General features: G+C 31.5%; 1 protein-coding gene across 1 annotated transcript; it reads left to right on the top strand.

The window, feature by feature from the left end:
- Window positions 1-4,822: 4,822 nt before the first annotated feature.
- Window positions 4,823-6,488, top strand: LOC143552829 (uncharacterized). The gene has a single exon (XM_077042954.1). It carries the CDS (start codon window positions 5,030-5,032, stop codon window positions 5,864-5,866), a length of 837 nt encoding a protein of 278 aa, XP_076899069.1. The 5' UTR covers window positions 4,823-5,029; the 3' UTR covers window positions 5,867-6,488.
- Window positions 6,489-16,618: the final 10,130 nt, after the last annotated feature.

Raw genomic sequence — 16,618 nt, 5'->3', positions numbered from 1 at the left:
CGAAAGTTAAAGGGTTGCAGACCCTAATAATATATGCAAAGGTTATATGGCGAAATGCTCTTTAAAACGAATAGTTAGTTATTATGAAATGCACAGGCTAAAAGAATGCAAGTATGAAAGAAAGAATGAAATTATGTATAAAGAAAGGTAACATGTTAAGAATGGGATATGTATCTTCGGATACGTATATATAAGTAAGTATGTGTATGTATTGTATGTTGCCTGATTAACTAGAATCACTTAGCGTAGCTGACTTTTAGTATGCACGCAGGCAAATAGGTTGAAGGAGATGGCTTGAGGGGGATACATGGCGTGGGCTGAGCTGACTTGCATCTAATGAAGAAATGCTATGATGTTTTATCTTAAGACAATTTAATGTTTCAAACAAGAATGTTATGCTTTTGTAAAATAATGGTTGATGTTTTTATATTCCGCGAAAAGTTATAATTAACTCTGATATTTAGAACTGTGTTTATGAGTAAATCCAACGCCAAAGTAGGACACCAGGACCGGGGCCTTACATTTGTCCATGTTCGTCCGTTAAGGTTGTTGATCAAATTTTTTTACCCATGTCCGGTTCGTTTATTAAACGGACTAACATAAACGAACTTCTTTCCGAACAGACGGTCGGACGTCCGGTTCACTTACAACCCTATACGCATGTTACCCTCAAAATTAAAATATGAAAACATGTGTGACTTATTCACCTTGAAAGTATGCAAGTAGAGAGATATATAGTAAATAACTTGAATTATAAGTTAAGCGAGCTGACAACTGAACTCAACAAAAAATCCCTAACATAAGTTCAAACACATAAATAAATAAGGATAATGATAATTAGATAGCTTAATTAATCAAATATGAGATTATTAAGAGAAAAACAGAAAGTTCATTTTTAATCGAGTGTTCGGTTCTTGCCCGACCCACCCGAATGTTGATTTGAGGTCAATTTCGGGTCCAACATGTCCAAAATACATATACAAACATAACACATTGAAAGAACATTGCCACACCCCAACCTACGGCGGAATATGACGGGGTGCAAACTGTTGTTTCACAACTCACAAGGCACTAACATAACAATTTTAGTGACAATATCTAATTATATTATTGAATTTAAACAAGCACACATCATCTCAAACACTCACAATTAAAACCAAATAAATAACACAAAAACATCATGTCTTTCTTTTGTTAAACATCCTAAAGTTTATTCTATGTGATCTTCAACCTTTAGTTTAAACCATAAGCTTACCTCCAATATGCGTACAAAATGTATATGTTTGTCAACACGAGGTTGAGTAAGTAATCGCCAGTTTTGACACTAACTATAATATATAATAAAATCTGAAATCAATATTGTGAGTATCAACAATTAAATAATGAGCAAATAACTGGTGTCGTTTGACCATTGCATTGCGAATTGGGCTTTGGATACTAAGACGAAAGAAATACAAATAATGGTGTCGGTTGATCATTTCCTTGCGAATTAGGCATTGGCTACTAAGACGGTACCAATGAGTTATGCTAGAATCAACGATGGACCTATCCGAGTGCTAAATTAAACAAATAAGCAAATAACAAGTAAACATTTAATTGATCAACACAACAAGTAATAATTTCCTAGTTAAATGTGATAAACGAATACAAAGTAGGTACGCATAAAGTCCGCAAAAGATTTAAAAAAAGTTAAAATAAGAGAGTGATTACTCACCTTAATGTTTGGTGACCTAAATAATAAATGAATCCGAGCCATTAACACGCTAACTGATCTGACATGAACTGGCCTCGAAATTTGAGACATTAAACTAAAATTAAAACGAGAACATAGTTGCTAGAATCAGATCAAACGATTGTGTAAAACTCAAGTTGTGAGGTTTTTAATACATAAGCGAGCTGGTACTTCTTAGAATTCGAACTTTGATTCGGGATTTGGATTCTGACCAATACACTCAAAATTTCAAAACAAACATAAAAGTCTTCTGGCCTGAAAGCTAATGTTTACCAGAAAATTTAGAAATCGAATAGTAAAATGTTTTGACTATTATGCCCTAAAATAAGCCGGAATCAAATTGACTATCACAACTTCCTCAATAACTAATATTGATTAAAGGCTTTTGTTAAGTGAATGAAAACATACAAAAGCACATATGACGATTTACCCAAACAATAATTAGAACTAGGAGGTAATCATGGTCAAAAGGTCCTTAAACACCAAAGTCAAACTAAAGCTTAGTGTTCTTGAAGGAACTTGAAGGAACCGGTAATGGAGGAAAGGATTTCTAGAGGTTTAGGGTTTAGGAATGTATTATGACTAATTATTACACACCAATTTATTAGAAAATAGTTCGTTTAATGAAACCGAATAAGCTTGGGGTCAATTAACCTGGAGATTTCGACTTTAACAACAAGAAAACGAGTTTGAACCTGTTATAACATTATTGGACTTATCTTGGGGCTTAAGTTTCGTTAATTAGGTCAAAATAGGCTCGCTTTAGCATTAAAAATGAATAAGCGAGTCAAACGAAAACACAAACTGATACAAATAGTATCCCACGTCATGTGGCCTACATGGGGCTCTTCACACAGCGTGGTGAGGGGGTTTTCCAACTTTTGTTTTTGGCGAAGTTAGTGGACTACTTTTATAAAGACGATTTTTAGCCGTTTTAAGCGATTTTAAGGGGTTTTAAGAGTTGTTTGACGAGTTTAAAAGTTAAGAAAATATAAATTAAGTTTAACCAAGCTAAGTGCTAATAAATTTAAGATTTTATAAATAAGAAAGATTCTAATTACATTCCCGAGTCGGGTGAACGGATATGAATTCAAATCCGAGATGTTACAAACATAAGCTAATCGGGGTCAATTCATGGTGTAACTGAAAATCCCCAATTTAGTTCTTAACATAAACCCTAACTTGAATTTGATTTAATTGAATATGAAATTCCACAAATCCATTGAAATTAGATGAGGGATTTCGTTGAAGTGTTGATAATTTACAGTAAAAACATAAACTTACTTGAGAATTGATGGGAAAACTATATGATTTATGCTTGAGAGACTCATTTGACCTTTGAAAGTCAAACCTTGAAGAACACTTTATTGAGCTCGAATTCGTGAAAGATGAGGAGTCTTATGAGTTGTGTAGTAGAGAAATAATATGGAGAATGATGTGTTTGTATAGAAATCATTTAAAAGCTTCATTTTTATCAACAATTTGGAGATAATTCGTTTAGACTAAAAACTAATGAAGTTATACACTAGAATATGATCAAGTTTGCATCCTTATCACGAATTAGATGATAACACTCGTGAGATTATGAAAGAATATAGTTAGGAATGATCTGGAACTCATAATTTTGAATTATAACGAGATTAGGATGCAGATTTAAGGCTAAACGAGTCAAAAACGAACTTAAACACAAAATATTGATCAGGTCTGTTGGCCGAGCTATGTGTAGGATTGGCCCATTCCTACGCGCTACACGAGGAGGGTTTTTCTCCGAAGTTTCATTTTGACAAAATTGGTCCCTAAAGTTTCCATAAATGCATTTTAAGCTCAAAATAAGTGTTTTTAAGGATGATTTAGCACGTGTAAATATCAATACAATAAAAGATAAATTAAACAACATAAACTACTAATAAATACTCGATTTCTTTAGTGATAGAGATTTGAAAACAAGGTCAGGTAAATAAGTACAAATAATAAACTGAAAATGTTGGATGTCCCATTGGTGGAGTAGCAGCTAGCGAATAATTGCGGATTAATTGACGCCTATTCGGAATTTTTAGAACACTGATTGTGAGTGACTGGTTACCGATTTGATTTGACGTAGTTCCACCATTAAATTTGTGTGCAAGCATTCATAATAGATCAATAGTTTCCTCATTAAAACTTCTATAATTTAACTAAATAATACATTTATTTAAAAAACTTAAATATATATCACAAAACTCCCTTATCTTATTCCTTATATTTATACCATATTCAATATTTCAATAAAATATAACACTTATCTATTCTACTTTTATTATTATTCTTTTATCTGTATCCCATTTAAAAAATATATATAATAAATAATTATATGGAGTGTGGTGGAACACCAAACTTGATGTTGTATTACTCCTTTCCCATAAAATTTGGAAATGGGAAATGGAGATGGAGGAGTTGATGCAAGAGTAAAAATACAATAAATTTATTATTTTTAATAAAATTTAGACATGAGGACACAAATAAGGATCTTGATACGAATGCTCTAACTCGAAATTGCTTTCTAGCATGTTGGTTAATACAATCATGCTAAATTATCATTTATCCCAAGGGTTTTTTTGATAAGAAGAAAAATATATAAAATTTCATGTTAAATCAACTTAACATTCATTTTAACCATTATTATTGTTATGAACCAAACACGTTACAATATGGCAAGCCCTTAGATTTAAATACATAACTTTTCATTAACAAAAAAATAATCAACAATGCGAAAATAGTGCAATAATAACTATCCATACAATTTACTATAAATATATAATTAAATAAATAACTTTGTACATATATGGTTTTCCATATTATTATTTCATAAATTCTATTGCCAACCCATTTGACGTATGCGCCACTTCATGACTTCGTTGCAAGACCGCGTTATAAATTCATACCAAAACATGACCTTGGGTCGGCACTTTCCTTTATATCCAATTTATATCCTCCTCCTTTTCTGTTACTTTGTTCTTTACACAAGTGGAGATTTAATATTTAATTTACAAAGTTATTATAAGTTTATGTAGGTCAAGACAATCAATGCATCTGTACAAAGGTCTTAAGAAAGCTTTCGTCTTGTTAGTTTTCCAACTATTATCCATCATGTGAACTTTGGCCAAAAGAGTCATCTTTCTTGGCTCTTCTGAGTCTTTTTGGCTTAAATATTCTCATAGGGTAGACTTTTAAGTAATGGGTCTTCCTCAAACTTGAGAAAAACTCTTTTATCTTTTTTTGACATGTATTGTGAGTTTCTTGAATCTTGAATTGCAAAACATGTCACCTTTTAGTGGTCTAGAGATTGGTTTGGGTGTCTTGTTTGGATGCATCCTCTTGGTTCTATCTGCTGAGCTTTGCCATATTCTGTGGTGGAAAAAGAGGGCCTCCAATAACATGGAAGATGTTGAAAACAAACATTTTTCCTCTTCCAATATTGCCCCTAGAACACACTACTCTTCTTACACTTCTTGTTGGAAAGCCTCAAAATCCTCCAACACCCAAGACAAAGATTTGCAAACCCATATCAAACAACAAGATTCAGACATGGGTGTGGATAAAGACTTGGTGTTAAAAGGATTAGATGATGAAAGTTTGGATCTTGAGCTCATGAGGTTGCATAACCTAGGTGGACCACCTAGGTTTCTGTTTACAATCAATGAAGAGACCGAAGAAGATTTGGAATCTGAGGTGAGCAAAAGGGTGTCAAGAACAGGAAGTCTGAGTGACATTCTTGATACTTTGGACACACCATTTTTGTCTCCTCTTGCTTCACCATTGAAGGTCCCACAACAACACAATTTGGAAGCCTATAATCACCATGGGCTGAATCCTCTGTTTGAGTCCAATGAATTTGGTTTTAACAAGATGAGATCTTCACCACCACCCACATTGAAGTTCTTGAGAGATGCAGAGGAGAAGCTTTTGAAAAGATTGATGCAAATGGAAGGTGAGAAAAAGGTAATTTCCAAGAATATGAATCAAGATTCTCCAAGAAAACAAGAGGAAAAAGATGGTTCTTTTGTGAAATGTGTTGTTAGTAAGAGCAAAAGTGAAGGTGGGCATCATCTAGTTTCAACAAATTCAAAGGTTCTTCCATTGCCTTGCTCTCCATGACTCCATATACTACAATGTCTCGAAATGACAAGATTGGTGAATGGGTGGATTTACTAATTCTAACGTTTTTCTTCCCTTAATATTATATCTTTGATTAATTTCTAGTATTATTTAATTATGGTAAAATGAATATATACTTTGTGTTTCATCCAATAGGTAAAATATATTAGTCGATTAGAGCGTAAGAACTAAGAACCATCCACAATCCAAGATTACACGCGGTGATTGTGTTAAGATGTAAATGTTGCTGATTTTAGTGTTATAAAATCTTTTAGGTAACTGAGATTTATTTATAGTATCAAAGATGAAATCCTCAACAGCTTTGCTATGGATTAGGATGTGCCGAGTAAAAGCTTGTTTATGACCGTTATGATCTCCTTGTTCGACGAATAACATTCTACAACATGCCATCTTTTTTTTTGTAAGAATTTAAGATATCACTTGCAATGTAATTAACTATTTACTATTTACTTATTTATAGGTAAGTTTATACTTAACCATTTATCCTTTTCGTATTTATGTAATCTAAATTTTCATAATTTTACCATTTAAGTTCATATGAAGGGACACGAGGGAAAGCTATTTACTATATTCAAATTTATGTGATCTCATTTTTGTATTTGGTGGGATGGTACTGTGGTTAGTGGAGTATAACATTTAGTTGGTTAAAAAAAGTAAATAAGCTCAAATCAGAATTAATCACTACAAATGAAACATGAAGACTAAAATAAGATATATTATCATACGTTTTTCATCAATGCCGTCAAAATTAATGTTTAATAGGTAAAAGGTATATAATCGTAAGACCGTAAGTGATATAAATGATAAACATTAGCTACAATAAAATTTTATAAAGAAACTACAAATACTTAAAAAATGATAAGACCATGTAAAAGCATTCACATCCTATCTCTCAAAATTACGTGAGTAATAAAAGTTTGCAAATTATAGAGTGGAGTTTTGAGTGGTTGTGAATGTAAATTATTGGGTTAAGAGAGAAAAAATAGTGAGTTTTGTAAATTTGAGGAAACAAAGTTTGCCCCTATATATTTTTTAATATTTGTTGAACTGGTTGTGAATAGAATAGAGTATTAAATTGTAATGATAAAAGTATAAAAAATATTATTTAGTTAAACAAGAGATATAAATATAGTGTTTTTTAGTGTAATTATAAAGATGAAGATGATGGATAAGTTGAGAATGCTTAAACACTCTCTCACTCTACAATCTTAGATATATACAAACGAAACCTCCATATTTTTTCTCAAGCCACCAGATTGCTTTATTTGTAAATGGTGGTTTCTCATGTATTTAACCCGAATTCACGGATATGGGTCTCACCAAACTTAGATAGCCATTAAACGGGTTATAACATCTCACTATATTAAAAATTAATATCACTAAATATTTGATATAAAAATCCAATAAAATAGGGATATAATAAAAATTAATATCCAATTTTTTTAATAAAAGATATTATTTATAATTGTAAAACACTTTTATAGTAAAAAAAATAAGCAGGTCATGGGTCTCATCAAACACAGATAGCTTTTAAACGGGTTATAACATCTCAGTTATTGGTGAAATCCTTTCATCATCAAACTCTTAGTATATATTAATTTTCTTACAATAAATAAAATTAAAATACAATAAAAATATATCAATATTAGAAACGTAAAAAGTAAAACAACCCCGTAATCAAAAACCTTTTTAATTTCTCAATATGGATTTATTACATGATTCTTTTTTCTTTTAAGTTTAACTTAAATGAAAAGTTTCACAAAATAATATTCAATTTATAACAAATGAACACAAACGAATAAATATAAAAAATAAGTAGACAATTAATTCAACGTTTTATTAAAAAACTAGGTTACTAACCCGTGGGCGCCACTGGTGGAAAAATATAAATTATGTAACATCCACACGTTTCTAGCATCAATTGATATATAAATCATGTAAAAACATAACATTCAACTAAAATAACATCGATTTTACAATTATAAATTAGTAGATAGTTCCTTATAAACCACATTTGTAGTTTTATTTGTAACTTTACTTTCTTTGTCTAATATAAGCATTTTAACACTGTCTCTGCTCTACTGGTGATAAAGCCACATATAGTTGACCATGTGTAGACACTGGTTCTCGCAGGTATATGCCAACTCTTGCTAGTGATTGGCCTTGACTTTTATTAATGGTCATTACAAAACAATTCGCAACAAAAAACTGTCTTCGTTTCAATATGAATGGCAGTTTCTTATCTTAATGAGTTAGACCACTACGAGTTATATAAGTGTGAAACTCAATGTTAGTTCCTGAAATAACCTTTACTTCGATAAAACGTCTCCCCAAGTTAATTACTTGTAATCTGGTTCCGTTGCATAAACCGTTCTTCTGATCAATATTCCTTAGTAACATTATTGGCACACCAACTTTTAGAACCAATCTGTGATTAGGCATACCAGACATCTTTAAACCATTTAGAAAATCCGGTGAGTGTAAGGACCAACCCTATCAGACTTGTCTATACTATCAGAACTGAGATATTTAACTTATTCTTCGGAAAACAAAGACAAAAATTTATTATTAATATCTTGGACAACCTCATTAATATCTTCGACCAACACTATCAATATTGCATTGACGGTGTCTTAGGATTGGATATCACCATTGCTAATCTGGTTTAATTCGGACATTTCAACCATTCAAGTAACAAAAAATAAGCAATATTTTAATCTATAAAAAGTATAATATGATAACATTTATAATATTACTAATACTACTTCGTTGTTAAACCTCTGTTCCAAACACTCCAGAAACAATATATCATTAGCAAACTTATCAATATTAAAACACATTGCACTTTCAAAATCGTTGTCAACCAAGAGGAGTAAGTATTCCTTTCAAAACATAGCATTCCCAAACTAATGTAATTTCATATAGTTTAAAAACCGTGTGAGTTATTTTTGAAACAATATTACGTAACATTAATAAAGGAATCTAATTTGTGAATTATGGAAATGTCAGAAGTCATTTATTTAAAAATCTCTTACATAAAATTAAATTTAAGAAAATGTTTAATTATGTATTAAGTTAATATATAATAAATAATTAACTTATTTATTATATATTAAAATTTATATCGTTAGATAGTTTTACAAAAATAATACACCTTTATTTTAGAATTTAAAGTGTCATTAGTTTGGATGCATATAATGATAAATATTATTGATTAACATTTAATAGTATTAAATGTTGGTGATGTGTATTATAGAAATTTTTTGAAAATATCATTATGTATTTTAGAAAACTGTAATATATATTTATAGAAATTATAGAGACTTAGTCAACATATTAAAGTTTGAGAAAACAATCTATATTAATATTGAATAAAAACTTAAACGAATAATAATGAAAAAAAATCTATATTAATATTAAATAATAATGTTGTGAACAATATATGTAAAGTAAATAATATGAATGCAAAAAAAAAAAAAAAAAAAAAAATCAAAAAAACATTGTAATGTTTTTCGTTACAAATATTCCATTAAAATGGATTTAGTTTGAATTTAAGCTATTTAAGTTATTCAAATTCGGTTTATATATAATATATATATATATATATATATTTAAAACTGTACATTTTCATACTAAGATATAATATTTTTTTGTAAACTGAGTATGGATGAGTAATAATCGGTTTCTATAATACCATATTAAATGTGTATAAATCTAAAAAAGTAAATTAGAAAAGATGAGAATATTTTTCATCCTGATTTTAAGCAAATAATTTTGCTTATGAGATCTTTTTTTTCTTTTCTCATCCAAAAATAAAAAAAACAAATCAAAACTATGAATGTGTAGATTTAACATATATTAAGACAACCTAAATTATGTTGATCATTCGTATAAAAAATATATAAAAACACAATAAAATTAAATGTATAATATTAATCAAGGAGAACTTGTGTTCACAATTTACAAATGTAAATTAGAAAAACAAAATGAGAATACTCTTTTGAGTCATCCTCATTTCAAGCAAAGAATCATGCTCATGAGATCTTTTACTTCTTTCATAATTTTTTTTATAAAAAAATCCTAAAACTAAAACACAAATCAAAACTATGAATGTACACATTTAGTTTTCCCTTGATCATGACCATAATACCAAAGATACCACCTAATAAACTTCTTCAACCCGGTAGCCAAATCCGTCATCGACTTATACCCAAGTTCCCGTCCAGCCAAATTTATATTCACATGCGTAAATGGAACATCAATATAACAATCAACGACCTATTCTCACCAAGCCACACATCATGCTTGGGGATGCAAGCCTTCTTCACATAAGCTTGAATTCTGTTAAACAAAATGAATTATATAAGCATGACCAGAAATATAAACCTTACAAACAAACAAATTGGTTTTTGCTAAATATGGTATGATAGTGTAAGAATTCTGGTGTGAAAGTCATACTATTTATACACAAGTAGTAAATGATTCAAATTTTGGAGACTTGCATAAAGAATGAAGATGTTAATGTAATTAATAAAAAACATAAAGTTAGGAATTTTGAATAAGCTAAAATTATGGACGAAAATATGTATGTTGCATTAGCAATTTTGAAATACTTGAATGTAATCTTGTTAAATTATACTCAAAAGACAAAATAATTAAAATTGATATCTTTAAATCTACTTTATATCAACCTACAACATTAACTTATTAATGTAGAAAAATAAGTTACTAATTTAATTATAAACATTAATATAATTAATCATCAATGTTTTTAATTCCGTATATCTAAAATTGATTATCAATTACCGTATATCTAAAATTATAATAAATTATGATATATTAAAATCCTTAATCATATGGTTGAAAACTATAAAAATAGTCAACATAATATAATTAATAAGCAATTGAATAATTAAGTAATTGATATAAGTTGTGCAAAAATAAGTTAGTAATTTAATTCCGTAATTAAAGTAATCCTTAATCAAATGTTTGATTTTTTCGTAATATACACAAATTGATTACAAAATCTCAATTTATCTCTAATAGTTATATTTTTAATTAGTCAATGGGTCAAATTTCATAAATATATAACTAAAAGCAATTTTAGTAAAATTAAATCCGTAGTAACGTCGATCGGTATGAAATAAAAAAAATATAGTTTCAATTGAATTAAAATACAAAAAATAAAACCTGATGGTTTAATTGACCGGTAGTAACGTTGATGGGTTGTGAAGACAGTCATTGGTAGGTCGATATACAGCAGATAAAACGTCCGGTTGGTGAACAGTTTCATCGATGGTGGACGGTGAATTTGCCGGATAACTGAATTGAAGGTAGAGATCCGTGGAAGAGGATGGAGGCGTGAAAGAGGAGATAATTGATTTGGGTTTTAGGTTAAACTATGACTTGTGTATACTGAATAATAGAAATAATATAAATAATAGAAATTGAGATTAATAATTATAAATGCATTTGAATCATTAATCTAACAATACCATTAAAGCATTACAATTGTTCCACATGACATTTATCTAGCCCCCTCCACATAGGATGTCAATTCATTAGTTACCAATAATACAATTTACACCTAATTAATCTTTAAAATATAATATAATTCGCTTAAAATTTCTAAGGAACACGGACCTATATGTTTTTTGTAACCCGGTTTACTCACAGTTAATATATCATGACCGGTTTGATTTTGAAATTAGCATACCCTAATCTTACACACGCTGCTATTTATTTTCCTCTCCACACTCTCAAATGCCGGCCATTTCAATCACCGACCATCTTTGTATTGTTCACGGTAATTCGATATTCTATAATCTTTATCTGCTCAAGTTTGGTGGGTCTCAGTATTTTTTTTCGAACGGCAAATTAGGATCACTCACGGACCACTGGAGTATCATTGTGTCACCAGCAGAACCACGCGATCATATCCATCTCTAATAGGAAATAATGCCTAACCACCAATTCAGGAGGAAACCCAATAAATCTTGGGAAAACCCCCATGTGGGATTTGAACCCAGGACCTTATGGTCCCTAAGCCTTATCCCACCACCAAGATACCACTAGGCTCAAAGCCATTAATTTTGTTTCTCTGAATTTTGGGTTTTTCATATTGTGTATTGATTTATGTTTAACGCCTTAATATTGATTGGAGTTTTTATGATTACACTAATTCCATTAACCAGTTTGTTATAAATTATGGATTTTAAATTTAATCAATTTTGGGTTTAGTTTTCTCCATATCCTTATTGTTAAAATAAAACATAAAATTAAACACACTAACTTTAATGTTTAACCGCCTTAATAAGCGATTCAACATACTATTGACTACAATATTAACATCCATTGTTTTTTTCACAGTGATGGTTTAAATTATAAAACAAGATGACATCAATCTAAATGATAATACAGAAGGTATGAATTTCTAATCAATTTTAAGTGTTTTATATATACATGATATATTGTCAAACAATGTTTAAAGTTATTGTGTTTTATTTTATTATGAAAATATATCAATTTATCGATGTGATCCGATGTTTATTTTTTTTAAAATTGATATCTAATCAATAATCAACACTTAAGTTGATTAATCATTAAATCAAATCTTATATTTGTAAACTCCTTAAATTAAGCCATAAAACCTTCTTGAGTCATGATTTTCTGGTATCACAAAACAGTAAAATATCAATTATAAAATAATCCAATTCAAATTTTTGTCCACAATAAATGGTTTCTATAAATCAATATGTTTTTCGCATGATTTATGCTTTATGCATATATATTTATCACACAATATTTGCTCACTAAAATAACAAACTTTAACAAAATTAGACTTCTATTCACTTCACTACATAAGTTTACAACATCAAAGTGTATTAGTTTGTGTGGGCAGTCGATGTATTTGTAAGTAGACATATTTGCACCGAGTGAGACCTTCCGAACAATCAAAGATTTATTCTCCACAAGCCAAACATCATGCTTAGAAATGCACGCCTTCCTTACATAGGCTTGCATTTTGTTGCCCTGCAAATTATTATTAAGAATAGTAAAAAGTTGTATGAATAATATAGTAAATTAATGAATGTATTAACAATACCATTTCGTTTTGAACAATCATTTCGATGGACCAATCTTGCCCGGGCTTTGAGTTGTCCTTCAGCCGCCAAAGTCTCAAAATACGCACCTTTAGGATACACTCACTGTTTTGAACATCAAGTTGGTTCAAAACTCGTCATTACGCAAATCGAGGCACGTCGGTCTTCAAAACTCGTCATTACGCACTTCGAGGCGGGACGTCGGGTCGTCTCGGGTCGGCACAGTTTACAAGGTCGTCGGGCGTTACGAGGTCGGCACGCAAAATGAGGTGCGCCGGTCGTCGGGATTGTCGGTACGAATTTCGAGGTGTCGTCGGTATATGGTACGGATTTCGAGGTGATGGTTGTCGGGTTGGTGCCACGGAAACCGAGGTAGAGAGAGTAATTCTAGAGAGAGAAAATATTTCTAGAGAGAGTGATTTTGGTGTGAATGAAATGAGCCATTAAACCTTCTATTTAGAGCTGAAATCTAGTCCCATCGCGATACGCGATGGAACCTTTCTTTTGGTCATCGCGTATCGCGATGACACGTGTTACTCAGAGTGTGCCACGTGTCTCCACATGGCGGACACGTGTCACTTTCTTAAACACCTTCTGCCACGTGTTGACATGTGGCGGACACGTGTCACTTTCTTAAACACCCTCTGCCACGTGTTGACACGTGGCGGACACGTGTCACTTTCTTAAACACCCTCTGCCACGTGGCGTACACGTGTCACTTTCCTATTATCCTAGTCATCGCGTATCGTGATAGCTTAATGTCTTGGGTCGCAGCGTATTGCGACACCGCCCTTTTTGGATTCCTGTAACGTTCCCCTCGCGCATCGCGATGTCTTCTTGGCTATGCCCATTGCGTATCATAATGGGTTAATTTTTTTTTTATTTTTAACCCCTTTACTTCTTCTAACTTGTCATATTTGGGTAAAAATTTTGGGGATGTCACATCTAGGGGTGAGCAATAAATGGTTCGGAACCGTCAGAACCGAGGAACCGAAACCGAACCGGTGCCTCCGAACCGCTAATGTGTGTACCGGTTCGGTTCTCGGTTCTCAGAATTTGCATTAAACGGTTCCCGGTTCGGTTTCGGGTAAAACCGGCGGTTCTAGACTTGGAACCGAAGAACCGGAATATTCAAAACGTTTTAAATAAATATACCAATCCCCATTTTTTATAGAGTAACTTATTAACCGGCATCCATTCAATCATTTTTTTTTATTTAAATCTTCTTTCTCTACGTTCAAGAACTAACAACCATGATCAATTTTGATTTAAGCTATCAAGGTAATTTAATATAAAAATATAACGGATGTTCATGTTGCTAATGATTTATTTAATGATTTGATCTTCCGTTAATCTATCGTTTCTAATGATTAATTTAACTTCAACACTTAGGTTTTAATAGAAAACATAACGGATGTTCATGTTGTAATCTAAATTAGTTTTACCGTGAAATAAGACATACAATTGTATAAACTTGTTTTGCAAATTGCAAAGTTTGCATAACTCATTTGATAAATAAATGATCGAACCGGTTCTAGCTGGAACCGATTAGCAAGAACCAGCTTTAGTGGTTCTGGAACCGAACCGGTTTTCTATAATAGGTTCTGGTTCCGGTTCTATTTTTCACTCATTTTCGGTTTCAGTTCGATTCCGATTCCGGTTCATTTCTCGCGGTTCTGAACCGTTGCACAACCCTAGTCACATCCTCCCCACCTTGGAATGAATCTTGTCCTCGAGATTCGTTGTAAGTGATTCCTTGCTTATCGATTTATTATCAGTTTCTTTATAATCTACTACTTGACCTTATCTTGAATTCTTTTGAACATTTGCAATGATATGTTGTTAACTCACATCTTTGGATGATGTATTCAGTCAATAGTTCAGAATATCATAAGTAATTGTAAATTGCTAAGCACAGTGGCCAGTTGTGTTTAACTATTTACCTTACCTTTTGTATTCTAAACATTTACTGATGTTAACAAGATTGCTTCTTGGATTCAGTCTATCGAATCCTTTTAACCTACTCATCTTGATACCTTTCAAGATATTCATACTTGAGTAATGATATTCCTTTACTTCTTGATCTTGACAGATTTCTTCCGTTTATTTCAATCAATTATACTCTCTAACTTTAAATTTTTGGATAACTGATGTTCTTTGAGTAGACATGTTCTTATGTCTTAGTTTAATTCATTCGTTTCATCTTTAGTTCATCTTTTTATAGATGATGAAGTATAATCTAGTCTAAATTTAACTATTTGTTTTCATAGGTATTAGCATTCTTATGTAAAGACACGATCTGTATGCTAATATTTTTCTTTATATACATTAGGGATTTAAATACCCTTATATGATTACAAAATTTCTCGTTTAAAACGAGATTACAAACACTTTACAAGAGCTAACTAATCTATTAGTTATTTCTAATGCCTTTAGATCTTGACTTTCGTTGGCATACTCTTGTCTACTTTTATTCTTGGTTGGATGCATCTTGCATGTTTAACATATTAGCCTTTCCTTTCTTAGCACCACTTCCAATAACGTTGTTTGTCTTATTCGGACATTCTGAGCTGAAGTGTCCGTTTTCTCCACAGCTAAAACATACAAGTGTTTTCCTTTTGAAATCGTCTTCTGAATGACCTAGTTTATTACAAAAGTTGCATGTGATTAATGGAATATTTTTGGGAAAGTTTGTTGGTCTTAAACATTTCCCGTGATGTCTCTTGCCACAGCTTTGGCAGATTGGTCTTGTATATTTAAAAGACCCTTCCTTCTTTTCTTTGCCTTTCTTTGTTTTCTTTTCCACGATTTCTTCTCTCTTTCCTTTGTCATTCTTATTCTCTTCTTGATTTCTAATAAGACCATTCATAAGATAACCGGCTTCCATGGCTAAATCAGCGGTTTGAGGCAAATGAGATCTTACAATATCTCTAATTTCCCGAGGTAAACCCCAAATGTAGCGGGTTACTTTGTTGGATTCGGGTATTACCAAATGTGGTACCAATCTACAATACTCATGAAACTTAGTATTGTATTCTCTGATATTAGTGCCTTCCACCTTGAGGTTCCAAAACTTAGCTTGAATAAGATCGATTTCATGCATGGGAGAGAACTTTCGTAACACTAGTTCTTTGAATTCTTCACTTCAATTGGTACATAGTTTCTCTACCCTTTGACATGATCAGGGTATTCCACCATTCTAAGGCTTCACCTTTAAAGTATTGAGAGGAGTATTAAATCTTTTGAATCTCAGTACATTTACTGATGATAACAATGGACTCGATTTCTTCAAGCCATCGTACATCTAATATGGCACCTTTATCACCATAGAATTCTTTTGGTCCAAATTCTTTGAAGTTCTTAAAACTACTGCCTTGAATTACTAGTTGTTTCTTGAATTTACTTTCAGCATTGGAGCTATGAACACTTTCTTCATGATGAGAAGGTTTTCTGTATGGATGAGTTCTAGAAGATTTGTTTAAATGTTCAGATTTACTTTTACGTGCTTCCCCTTTCATTGCATCGACGAAAGGAGTCATTGCGTTGTGAAACATTTCATGAATTTGAACAAGATACTGCGTAGGAATCTCTTGTGTAGGTTTTGTCATATCTTTGTTGCTTCTATGAG

Source organism: Bidens hawaiensis, unplaced genomic scaffold (assembly GCF_021521415.1).
Source record: "Bidens hawaiensis isolate Kalapana, Puna unplaced genomic scaffold, B.hawaiensis_p1.1 tig00017039_1, whole genome shotgun sequence".
NCBI classification, from domain to species: Eukaryota; Viridiplantae; Streptophyta; class Magnoliopsida; order Asterales; family Asteraceae; genus Bidens; species Bidens hawaiensis.
The sequence above is the reverse complement of the archived record's forward strand: the minus strand, read 5'-3'. Positions and strand labels throughout refer to the sequence as shown.